The sequence below is a fragment of the Lipotes vexillifer genome, unplaced genomic scaffold, assembly GCF_000442215.2.
Source record: "Lipotes vexillifer unplaced genomic scaffold, Lipotes_vexillifer_v1.1 scaffold1048, whole genome shotgun sequence".
In the NCBI taxonomy this organism is placed as follows: Eukaryota; Metazoa; Chordata; class Mammalia; order Artiodactyla; family Lipotidae; genus Lipotes; species Lipotes vexillifer.
In genome coordinates this window covers 248,221-260,488 of record NW_006785351.1, presented here as the reverse complement: position 1 = coordinate 260,488, position 12,268 = coordinate 248,221, and the positions used below count along the sequence as shown (strand labels likewise).

The window sequence follows — 12,268 nt, the reverse complement described above, 5'->3', positions numbered from 1 at the left end:
GGAAAGAGATGGGAAGAGGCTCACCACATGCTATATTGTGATGTTATAATACAACATAACATTTGAGAGCCTGGACTACATGGCTTTAAACTGCTTGGGTTTGAATCCTAACTCTGCCACTCACTAGCTAAGGGATGCTGAGCAAGTTACTTAACCTCTCTTGCCTCAGTTTCTTCATCAGAACAGTAATTACTTTGTGGGGTTGTCTTGAGATAATCCTTCAACTAGATAATCCATATGATATTTAAATTTATCCATATATTTTATCAATTTCTGTGTTGACCATCGTTTCTTAGATCCCACACCTTCCCCCTGGTATTCTTTCCCGTCCCTGAAATATATCCTTTAATAATTCAACTATCTTGGATTTTGTAGCTCTGAAAATATTTTCCCCAGTTTTGCTCCCAAACTTCTGGTTTAGCTGTACATAAAATTCTAGGTTGATAATTATTCTCCCCAGCTTTCCAAATATTATCCCACTGTCTTCTGGACTTGATGCCATTGAAAAGTTTGCTGTTGGTTTAACAGTTGTTACTTTGCAAATAATGTACCTTTCTCACTGGTAGAATACATGCATCTAAGGACACTACTGATAAAAGTAAACATTTAGTTCTAGAGTTATCACTCCACATAAGATTTCTAATTCCATGGATTCGGGGGGGAAGATCATAGTATAAACATCCCCTCATCCTTTACAAAGGAGCAGGGCAGGAACCAAAGGCCACTGTGACTACAAGGAAGCTCTGCAAGATTAACCACAAATAACCATAACCTTGCCTCCAGGGGAGGACTGAGTGCCTTCCCAAGAATCCAACAGATTGCACTAGGGTATGAAGGAAACTGCTGAGGACCCTCATTTTTATACTCCCGTGAGTTATTATCTTCCTTTTCTCTCATGCTTTGGAATTCCTGTAACAGGGCAACTCTGTATTTTGAGCATATGAAGCAAGTATGATAAAATATTACACTTAAACATTGCCCCAGGGTAGGGGGGACGGGCGAGAAAAAACAAAAACAAAAACAGCATTGCCCCTTCCTCGCCAATGTTTACCCTTATGTTCAGATTACTAAAAATATGCATCTAGAAATATGGCAAAACAAAACACGTCTCTCCTTGTAGATGAAATAGCTAAAATTTTGGCCTCTTTTATTGATCTCAGGTCATATATTTGGGTTGAAAAAAACACACAACAAATAGTTCCAAGTAAGAGTTACATAAACTAAATTTTTCTTCCAGATCTCTAAATGCTCATAGAGAGCCAACTTCCATTGTACATGGCACACAGCACATACTTGAAAGGCGATCCCACAGAAATATTTGTGTAAGCAAAATAAGAATTCGTTTCTCATTACATAAACATCACCTGTGCTTATCTAATCAAAACACTTGTTTAAAAAAAAATAATCTGTGACCAAAAGCACTATCATGTTTGTTGAGTGCCATTCTCATTCGAATCATATCCAAAAAAACCTAGAAATAACTCAAAATTAGAAAGTGGCCCAAGTGCTAAGGCTGCCTATGGCTCTTGCTACAAAATAGTTGCCAGTCTGATTTGAGTGTCTAAAAAGAATGACAGGAATTATAGGGTTCTTCTTAAATTCAAGAGAACTTCCCAGAAGGAGGTGGAGGGCCAAGAAATCCACCTGCCTGCTTGGTGGCGGCTCGTGAAGGGGCAAGACCAAGAATCTTCTGGATGTTCTGTGAAGGAAACAGAATAAAAATTGGGTTTTAATGAGATATAGAGAAAAGTATTTAACATAGATCTCATATAAAGAGAAACCTTACAAATAAAAAGTACTAATATGACCTAAAACAGAATGATTACTACTTATTTTTTAAAAGGCCTACAATGTTATAGAGATCACAGAACAGTAAAAGGCCTCTTCCCTCATGGGATCTTGGTCTACTAACCAAAGAAGCTGATTTTTTCAACTGGAGAATCATAAAAAGAGGTAATCTTTTATTTCAACACAAAGTACATTCATTAGCTATTTCGTGTAGGAAGGCTTTTTCTCTGAGTATGGGGTTTATAGCTGGATTTAGTCATTATTGCACCGTCTGAAGCTGAAACTGAAATATTCAGTATCAGCTGAAACTGAAATATTCGGTATCAATGTCTTCAAAGAAGCGAGAGAATTCAGAATTTTGCAAAGTAATCTAAGTTCAGAATCCTCCTAGGTTTCTACACAACTGCTCATCTTTTCAGCTGTCTCATTTAATCTAATTCAGTAGTTTTTTTTTTTCTTAGAAACTCAACTTTATGAAACTAGTTCTCATAGAAAAGACTATTTTATACTCAGATTTCATTGGTTAATATAATATTAAATTAAATAACATAAATGCAACAATGAGTAAAACTAGCATAAACAGTTTAGGGATAAACACAATTGGCTCTTGAAAGGCAATGACTCAACTGGTGGGAGCAGACAGGTGGAGGAGTTCTAAAGAGCAATCAGGAGTGGACAGTGAGATGTGGGGATAAGGCAGTTTGCTTTAAAGAGGGAGGGAAGGGGTTCATGAATGTGGAGAGGGTAAATAAGGTCAGTTAAGATATTGTACAGCACCTGTAAGTGGGAAAACCTTAAAGATCGTCTAATTATTTTTGCTCAAGTCTTTCATTTTATATTTGAGAAATTCCAATTAAAACTTGGAAGAGTAGGATGGCCTGTCCAAAATTACAAAGTTAAAAGAAGAACAGAGTTAGAAATAAAACCCATGTTTTTGGATTCTTAATCTAACGGGTTCTCTTACACAGTACCTCCTCTATTAAAGTTCTGTTCTTCAGAACAAACTCTAACCCAGGGTAGGCAGGTTAGCTTGTATGCATTCACTCGTTCAACAGTTACTGGGTACCTAATGTGCATAAGGCACTATGAGAATATCTATATCTAGGCTCCTCTGAAGTATACACTCCCCAATACTTTATCACTAAGAATAATTGCTACTGAGAGGGCAGACAGCAGAAGCAAGAAGAACTACAGTTCTGCAGCCTGTGGAAGGAAAACCACATTCACAGAAAAACAGACAAAATGAAAAGGCAGAGGACTTTGTACCAGATGAAGGAACAAGATAAAACCACAGAAAAACAACTAAATGAAGTGGAGATAGGCAACCTTCCAGAAAAAGAACTCAGAATAATGATAGTGAAGATGATCCAGGACCTCGGAAAAAGAATGGAGGCAAAGATCGAGAAGATGCAAGAAATGTTTAACAAAGACCTAGAAGAATTAAAGAAAACACCTAGAAGAATTAAAGAACAAACAAACAGAGATGAACAATAAATAACTGAAATGAAAAATACACTAGAAGGAATCAATAGAAGAATAACTGAGGCAGAAAAATGGATAAGTGACCTGGAAGACAGAATGGTGGAATTCACTTCCACAAACAGAATAAAGAAAAAAAAAATGGAAAGAAATGAAGACAGCCTAAGAGACCTCTGGGACAACATTAAACGCAACATGTGCATTATAGGGGTCCCAGAAGGAGAAGAGAGAGAAAGGACCCGAGAAAATATCTGAAGAGATATAGTCAAAAACTTCCCTAACATGGGAAAGGAAATAGCCACCCAAGTCCAGGAAGTGCAAAGAGCCCCAGGCAGGATAAACCCAAGGAGAAACATGCTGAGACACATAGTAATCATATTGACAAAAATTAAAGACAAAGAAAAATTACTGAAAGCAACAAGGGAAAAACAACAAATAACATACAAGGGAACTACCAAAAGGTTAACAGCTGATTTCTCAGCAGAAACTCTACAAGCCAGAAGGGACTGGCATGATATATTTAAAGTGATGAAAGGGAAGAACCTACAGCCAAGATTACTCTACCCAGCAAGGATCTCATTCAGATTCTACGGAGAAATCAAAACCTTTGCAGGCAAGGAAAAGCTAAGAGAATTCAGCAACACGAAACCAACCCTACAACAAATGTTAAAGGAACTTCTTTAGGTGGGAAACACAAGAGAAGAAAAGGACCTACAAAAACAAACCCATAACAATTAAGAAAATGGTAGTAGGAACATACATATCAATAATTACCTTAAACGTGAATGGATTAAATGCTCCAACCAAAAGACACAGGCTCGCTGAATGGATACAAAAACAAGACCCATATATATGCTGTCTACAACAGACCCACTTCAGACCTAGGGACACATACAGACTGAAAGTGAGGGGATGGAAAAAGATATTCCATGCAAATGGAAATCAAAAGAAAGCTGGAGTAGCAATACTCATATCAGATAAAATAGACTTTAAAATAAAGAATGCTACAAGAGACAAAGAAGGACACAACATAATGAGCAAGGGATCAATCCAAGAAGATATAACAATTATAAATATATATGCACCCAACATAGGAGCACCTCAATACATAAGGCAACTGCTAACAGCTATAAAAGAGGAAATCGACAGTAACACAATAATAGTGGGGGACTTTAACACCTCACTTCCACCAAGGGACAGATCATCCAGACAGAAAATTAATAAGGAAACACAAGCTTTAAATGACACATAGACCAGATAGATTTAATTGATATTTATAAGACATTCCATCCAGAAACAGCAGATTACACTTCTCAAGGGCACATGGAACAGTTCTTCTCCAGGAGAGATCACAACTTGGGTCACAAATCAAGACTCAGTAAATTTAAGAAAACTGAAATCACATCAAGCATCTTTTCTGACCACAGTACTATGAGACTAGAAATCAATTACAGGGAAAAAACCATAAAAAACACAAACACAGGGAGGCTAAACAATACGTTACTAAATAACCAAACGATCACTGAGGAAATCAAAGAGGAAATCAAAAAACACCTAGAAACAAATGACAATGAAAACACAACGATCCAAAACCTATGGGATGCAGCAAAAGCAGTTCTAAGAGGGAAGTTTATAGCAATACAAGCCTTCCTCAAGAAACAAGAAAAATCTCAAATAAACAATCTAACCTTACACCTAAAGGAACTAGAGAAAGAAGAACAAACAAAACCCAAAGTTAGTAGAAGGAAAGAATTCATAAAGATGAGAGCAGAAATAAATGAAATAGAAACAAAGAAAACAATAGCAAAGATCAATAAAACTAAAAGCTGGTTCTTTGAGAAGATAAACAAAATTGATAAACCTTTAGCCAGACTCATCAAGAAAAAGAGGGAGAGGACTCAAATCAATAAAATGAGAAATGAAAAAGGAGAAGTTACAACGGACACCACAGAAATACAAAGCATCATGAGAGACTACTACAAGCAACTCTATGCCAATAAAATGGACAACCTGGAAGAAATGGAGAAATTCTTAGAAAGGTATAACCTTCCAAGACTGAACCAAGAAAAAATAGAAAATATGAAGAGACCAATCATAAGTAAAGAAATTGAAACTGTGATTCAAAATCTTCCAACAAACAAAAGTCCAGGACCACATGGCTTCACAGATGAATTCTATCAAACATTCAGAGAAGAGCTAACACCTATCCTTCTCAAACTCTTCCAAAATATTGCAGAGGAAGGAACACTCCCAAACTCATTCTATGAGTCCACCATCACCCTGATACCAAAACCAGACAAAGATACTACAAAAAAAGAAAATTACAGACCAATATGACTGATGAATATAGATGCAAAAATCCTCAACAAAATACTAGCAAACAGAATCCAACAACACATTAAAAGGGTCATACACCATGATCAAGTGGGATTTATCCCAGGGATGGAAGGATTCTTCAATATATGCAAATCAATCAATGTGATACACATTAACAAACTGAAGAATAAAAACTATGTGATCATCTCAATAGATGCAGAAAGGCTTTTGACAAAATTCAACACCCATTTATGATAAAAATTCTCCAGAAAGTGGGCATAGAGGGAACCTACCTCAACATAATAAAGGCCATATAGGACAAACCGAAGGATATACAATGGAGAAAGATAGTCTCTTCAATAAGTGGTGCTGGGAAACCTGGACAGCTACATGGAAAAGAATGAAATTAGAACACTCCCTAACACCATACACAAAAATAAACTCAAAATGGATTAGAGACCTAAATGTAAGACTGGACACTATAAAACTCTCAGAGGAAAATATAGGAAGAACACTCTTTGACATAAATCACAGCAAGATCTTTTTTGATACACCTCCTAGGGTAATGGAAATAAAAACAAAAATAAACAAATGAGACCTAATGAAACTTCAAAACTTTTGCACAGCAAAGGAAACTACAAACAAGATGGAAAGACAACTCTCAGGATGGGAGAAAATATTTGCAAACAAAGCAACGGACAACGGATTAATCTCCAAAATATATAAACAGCTCATGCAGCTCAATATTAAAAAAACAAACAACCCAATCAAAAAATGGGCAAAAGACCTAAATAGACATTTCTCCAAAGAAGACATGCAGATGGCCAAGAAGCACATGAAAAGCTGCTCAACATCACTAATTATTAGAGAAATGCAAATCAAAACTACAATGAGGTATCACCTCACACCAGTTAAAATGGGCATCATCAGAAAATCTACAAACAACAAATGCTGGAGAGGGTGTGGAGAAAAGGGAACCCTCTTGCACTGTTGGTGGGAATGTAAATCAATATAGTCACTATGGAGAACAGTATGGAGGTTCCTTAAAAAACTGAAAGTAGAACTACCATAGGACCCAGCAATCCCACTACTAGGCATATACCCCGAGGAAACCATAATTCAAAAAGACACATGCACCCCAGTGTTCACTGCAGCACTATTTCCAATAGCTAGGTCATGGAAGCAACCTAAATGCCCATCGACAGACAAATGGATAAAGAAGATGTGGTATACACAATGGAATATTACTCAGCCATAAAAAGGAATTAAATTGGGTCATTCGCAGAGACGTGGATGGATCCAGAGACGGTCATACAGAGTGAAGTTAAGTCAGAAAGAGAAAAACAAATACCATATATTAACGCATATATGTGGAACCTAGAAAAATGGTACAGATGAACCAGTCTGCAGGGCAGAAATAGAGACAGAGATGTAGGGGACAAACGTATGGACACCAAGCAGGGAAAGTGGCGGCGGGGTGGTGGTGGTGTGATGAATTGGGAGATTGGGATTGACATATATACACTAATATGTATAAAACAGATAACTAATAAGAACCTGCTGTATAAAAAAATAAATAAAATAAAATTCAAATATTCAAAAAAAAGAATAATTGTTACTGATGTGTTTATATTTCTGAGATAACACTGTCAGAATATCACATAATATTTAAATATGAAGACACAACTTCAAGAACTCATTTAAATTATATTTGCCATAAAATACTTTATTCATTAAATCACTCACAATACTATAGACCATGCTGTACTTTAAAAAGAAATCTAAAAACAGGTTATGAAGAATAATCAATCATTAGTAGGTTACTTCCCCTTAGTAAAGCTGGAGAATGTCCGTATTTCTTTCATAATAAAAATAGCTCCTTCATGCCCCCCTCTAAAAATCCACTGCACAAAGCAATAAGAAGACCAAATGATAGAATATCACTAAATTTCCAACTTCTTTTATTTTTAAAAATTATTTATTTATTTATTGGTTGTATCAGGTCTTTGTTGCTGTGCGGGGCTTTCTTTAGTTGTGAAGAGCAGGGGCTACTCTTCATTGCGGTGTGCGGGCTTCTCTGAGCGCAGGCTCAGTATTTGTGGCACACAGGTTTACCTGCTCCGTGGCATGTGGGATCTCCCCAGACCAGGGCTCGAACCCGTGTCCCCTGCATTGGCAGGTGGATTCCTAACCACTGCGCCACCAGGGAAGTGCCTCCTTGAAAACTCTTAAGTTGGTGGTGAATCATATAATCACTAACATACCAGAACATGAAACAAATAAGTAATAGATAAAAACCAGACTCACAAATACTTACGTGAATTAGTAATGTCATAAAATTACTTAGTTTAGGTTTAAAATTTAATCTTTGTTTAATCTGCCTCCACTCTGAATGATTAGTATAACAGAAATAATTTTAAATGTACTTCTATACCCTCATATTTGATAATGATTTATTTAGAAGTGAAGTTGCAGGTGGGGAAAATTAGCCTTTTTATTTCAAAAGAAACATAAGTTCCATGAGCGCAAGGACCATAATTATACGTCACTTTTCTTTTTATAACTGTATACTAAGCATCCAGCACACAGCCTGATACACATATGTGTTCAATTTTGTTGAATGAATAAATGAACAGAGGACTCTATCAAGGGATTATTATTAATGTGATAGTAAGTTCTCTTATAGATAGGGGAAAAAATATTGAAGCAGATAGATACCCTTAATTCAACCTAATATTATACCTCTATCATAATAAGGGGGCATGATACAGAAAGTTAGCAGTTTTTTTTTTTTTAGCAGTTGTTCTTAAGGTGACACTTTTTTTAAAACCAGTTAGCACACTCCTACCCTTGGGTTATTGTCACGAAGGGACTGGAGCTAGTTGATTTAATCACACTACCACTCTCAGTAAAGGAAGTGTATTCTGGTTAATACTGTAGAGATGTTATTAACTGACATATGTAAATATCATAATCTTTCACAAACATAAGGTGTTTAAAACAAATTCCAGAAACCTGGTGGTAGAACTATCTACTCAATTCAGCAATTAAACTGTTGACACTTTAAGGACATGAATAACAAATGTTTCTCATTCCCCTAGATGCTATATTCTAATCTACTACAAGAAGACTTCCCCATTAAAATAAGCAAGGCCACCCCACCACTGCTGGAGGTAACGAATAAAATACATTTTGTTTTTACACATTCAGCATAAACATTAACCCTGAGTGAATGAAATTATGGTTTTCACTCACTGAAACAAAAGCATGAGAAATTACTTGTATTCTTTTAAAAATGGTCTCAAACTGGTCCAAACTGTAGCCTTAAGATAACAGTACTGGGTAAAATGATGAGTAGCTGTGGAAAACAGTATGTTGATTCCTCAAAAAATTAAACATAGAATTGCAGTATGACCAGCAATTCTACTTCTGGGTATATATGCAAAAAGAAGGGAAAACAGGAATTCAGACATTTATACACCAGTGTTCACAGCAGCATTACTCACAACAGCCAAAAGGTAGAAGCAATCCAATTGTCCTTTGACAGATGAATAAACAAAATGTGGTATATACATACAATGGAATGTCTATTCACCCTTAAAAAGGAAAGAAATTCTGACACATGCTACAACATGGATGAACCTTTAAAACATGCCAGTTACAAAAGGACATAAGTATGATTCTACTTATATGAGGTCAAATTCACAAATATGAACAACCAAATTCACAGAGACAGAAAGTAGAATGGTTGTTGCCAGGGACTGAGGGGAGAGGATAATGGAGATTTAGTGTTTAATGGGCAGAGATTTTCGGTTTGGGAAGATGAAAAAGTTCTAGAGATGGATGGTGGTGATGGTCATATGACAACGTACAATGTACTTAATGTCACAGAACTGTACAGTTAAAAATGGTTAAAGTAGCACATTTTATGTTATGTCTATTTTACCACAATAAACAAGAAAGATTAAAAGCACTGGAATTACTGAATATAGGAAACCAGAAAGTAGCTTCTGGACATGAGAGCATTGCCTTGAGGATTCCTCAGGAAAATTGCTACCAGGGGCAGTCACACTGACAAGTTTAAACCTTGAGACTCTATAGGTATGACACATATATTTTGACCCACTCCTCCATATTCTTTTATTCTAGGGGTTCAGATCACAATGCTTAGCCCACCCTATGACATCTGTGCATTCCAAAAACCTGATTATCTACACAAGGTGTGAAGAAAGGAGGAGTGTCCCCAGCCAAACACTTGCACTGGGATCTGAACAGACTTTCAAATTTCAAAGAGGAATTTAGACAGGCACTCCAGAGAAAATATTAATAGTACGCTGCAGACAGGGCTTCGGTCTATTCAAATACACACTAGATTCAAGAATAATCATTAACCTTACTGCATTCTTTTGACCCTCCGGCTTCTCAGTCTTTGAAAACAAGGGATAGGCAACCTTTGATCTCAAATGTATCCATGTTTTCCCTAATAAAAATCACATAATAGTTGGCAAAGTACAAGAGCAAAGAATAAATAAGGTCCACCAGTGTCAACTCCAAATGCATTGAACCATGACTTAAATATAAAGAATGAAACCAAAATGTACTAGAAGAAAAAAAGGATGAATTTCTTTATAGCTTTAGTTAAAGACTAGTAAACCAAAAAAGGAAAAACAACAACAACAAAAAAACAACAAAAAACCTCCAGCAAACAAAATTTTGCGTGGCAAAAACCATATTAAGTAAAACAAACACAAATGACAATTTGTAAAAATTATTAGTAACTTAGATCACAGAGAGGGCTAATCTCCCTAAGAGCTAAAAATTAAGAAAAAGACCAACAACCCAATAGTGAAATAGGCAAAAAGCATACACAGTGTCTCGCCTACCAAATAAAGAAAAAATATACATGAATAGCTCTTACACAAATAGAGATGCTCAATCCAAATGAGCAAATTAAAACTACAATGAGAGAGCAATTCTTATCTGTTAGATTGGTAAAAACCCCAAAGTTGGACAATTTCTACTGGAGGCTGGGGGCAACATGAATTTTCCCACATTGTTCTAGGGAGTAAAAAGTGGTATAACCCCAATTTTCCAAGTTTATAAGTTTATATTTGGGTGTAGTATCTACTGTTTGTTGTACACATGCCTTTTAGGTGCACACTATACTTTAAAGTATATACAGGAAATTCAGAAATCACTAGAAGCCCGCGCACCACAATGAACAGTAGCCCCCGTTCAGTGCAACTAGAGAAAGCCCATGTGCAGCAACAAAGACCCAACACAGCCAAAAAAAATTTAAATATATATATTAATTAATTAATTAAAAAAAAGAATGGCTTCATTGAGGGAATCATAATACAGTCTCTAATCTGAAAGCCTCATATTTTATGACAGCTCATTTCACATGCATCTACAGAGGCAACTATTATGCAATGTAAGATCTTAAAAAACAAATAAAACAACAAAACAAAACAAAACATAGAAAGAGAAAGGGAATAAGAGAAAGGAATTTTAATTCAAAGAAAGAAGCATATATTCCATAGTAACACTTCAAATGCTAAAGTATTTCAGACTGGATATAAGTTCATAATCCTCCTGTTAGTGTACATACTAACAACCAATGGGGAACAGAACAGAAACTATTGGCAGCTAATAAAAATGATAAAAGTAGGTCATTTTAGTGATTTTTCAAAGATTTTTAATATCTCAGAATACCTATACTAGAGTCTATATACTTTTCTCTTATTAATATCACTGCATAGACTCGGACAAGCGGAAATTAAAAGTATGAATATATATCTTCCTTGCCTGAAAACAAACACACTGAATTTTTGTGTGTTTTTTTTTGCTGCTCCTTCTCTCTCCACCCATCACCTTTCACCTTTTTTTTGTATTCTCAGGAGTTAGCATGGCTGGTCTACTGCCCGGTTTAAAATTAATTAATTAATTAATTAATTAATGACTGCATTAGGTCTTCGTTGCTGTGCACAGGCTTTCTCTAGTTGTGGCTAGCGGGGACTACTCTTAATTGTGGCGTGCGGGCTTCTCACTGTGGTGGCTTCTCTTGTTGCGGAGCACGGGCTCTAGGCGCATGGGCTTCAGTAGCTGTGGCACGTAGGCTTCAGCAGCGGTGGCTCGCAGGCTCTAGAGCACAGGCTCAGTAGTTGTGGCACACGGGCTTAGGTGCTCCGCAGCATGTGGGATCTTCCCAGACCAGGGCTCGAACCCGTGTCCCCTGCATTGGCAGGCGGATTCCTAACCACTGTGCCACCAGGGAAGCCCCTGTTTTTATATATAAAGTTTTGATGGAACACAGCCACATTCATTCATTTACATATTGTCTAGGACTGTTTTCATACTATAATGGCAGAGTTAAGTTGTGACAGAGACTGTATGGTCTGAAAAGTAAATACAAAAATATTTATCATCTAGACCAGCAGTCCCCAACCTTTTTGGCACCAAGGACTGGTTTCATGGAATACAATTTTTTCCACGGACGGGCAGCGGGGAGATGGTTCAAGCAGTAATGTGAGCGACGGGGAGCAGCAGATGAAGCTTCGCTTGCTTGCCCGCAGCTCACTTCCTGCTGCGCGGCCCAGTTCCTAACATGCCGTTAACAGTCCGCAGCCCGGGGGTTGGGGACCCCTGATGTAGACTCTTACATGGTGGTCAGCAAACAGAAGAA

The 12,268-nt window shown here is 36.8% G+C and overlaps 1 protein-coding gene across 1 annotated transcript in view; it reads right to left on the bottom strand.

Annotated features, from left to right (window-relative positions):
- Positions 1 to 1,111: 1,111 nt before the first annotated feature.
- Positions 1,112 to 12,268, bottom strand: part of TMCO1 (transmembrane and coiled-coil domains 1) — a 45,695-nt gene continuing 34,538 nt past the window's right edge. Inside the window, exon 7 of the mRNA XM_007457389.1 lies at positions 1,112 to 1,699. Within this exon, the coding sequence (XP_007457451.1) occupies positions 1,601 to 1,699 (99 nt within the window). The 3' untranslated portion in view covers positions 1,112 to 1,600. The remainder of the gene's footprint in view (positions 1,700 to 12,268) is intronic.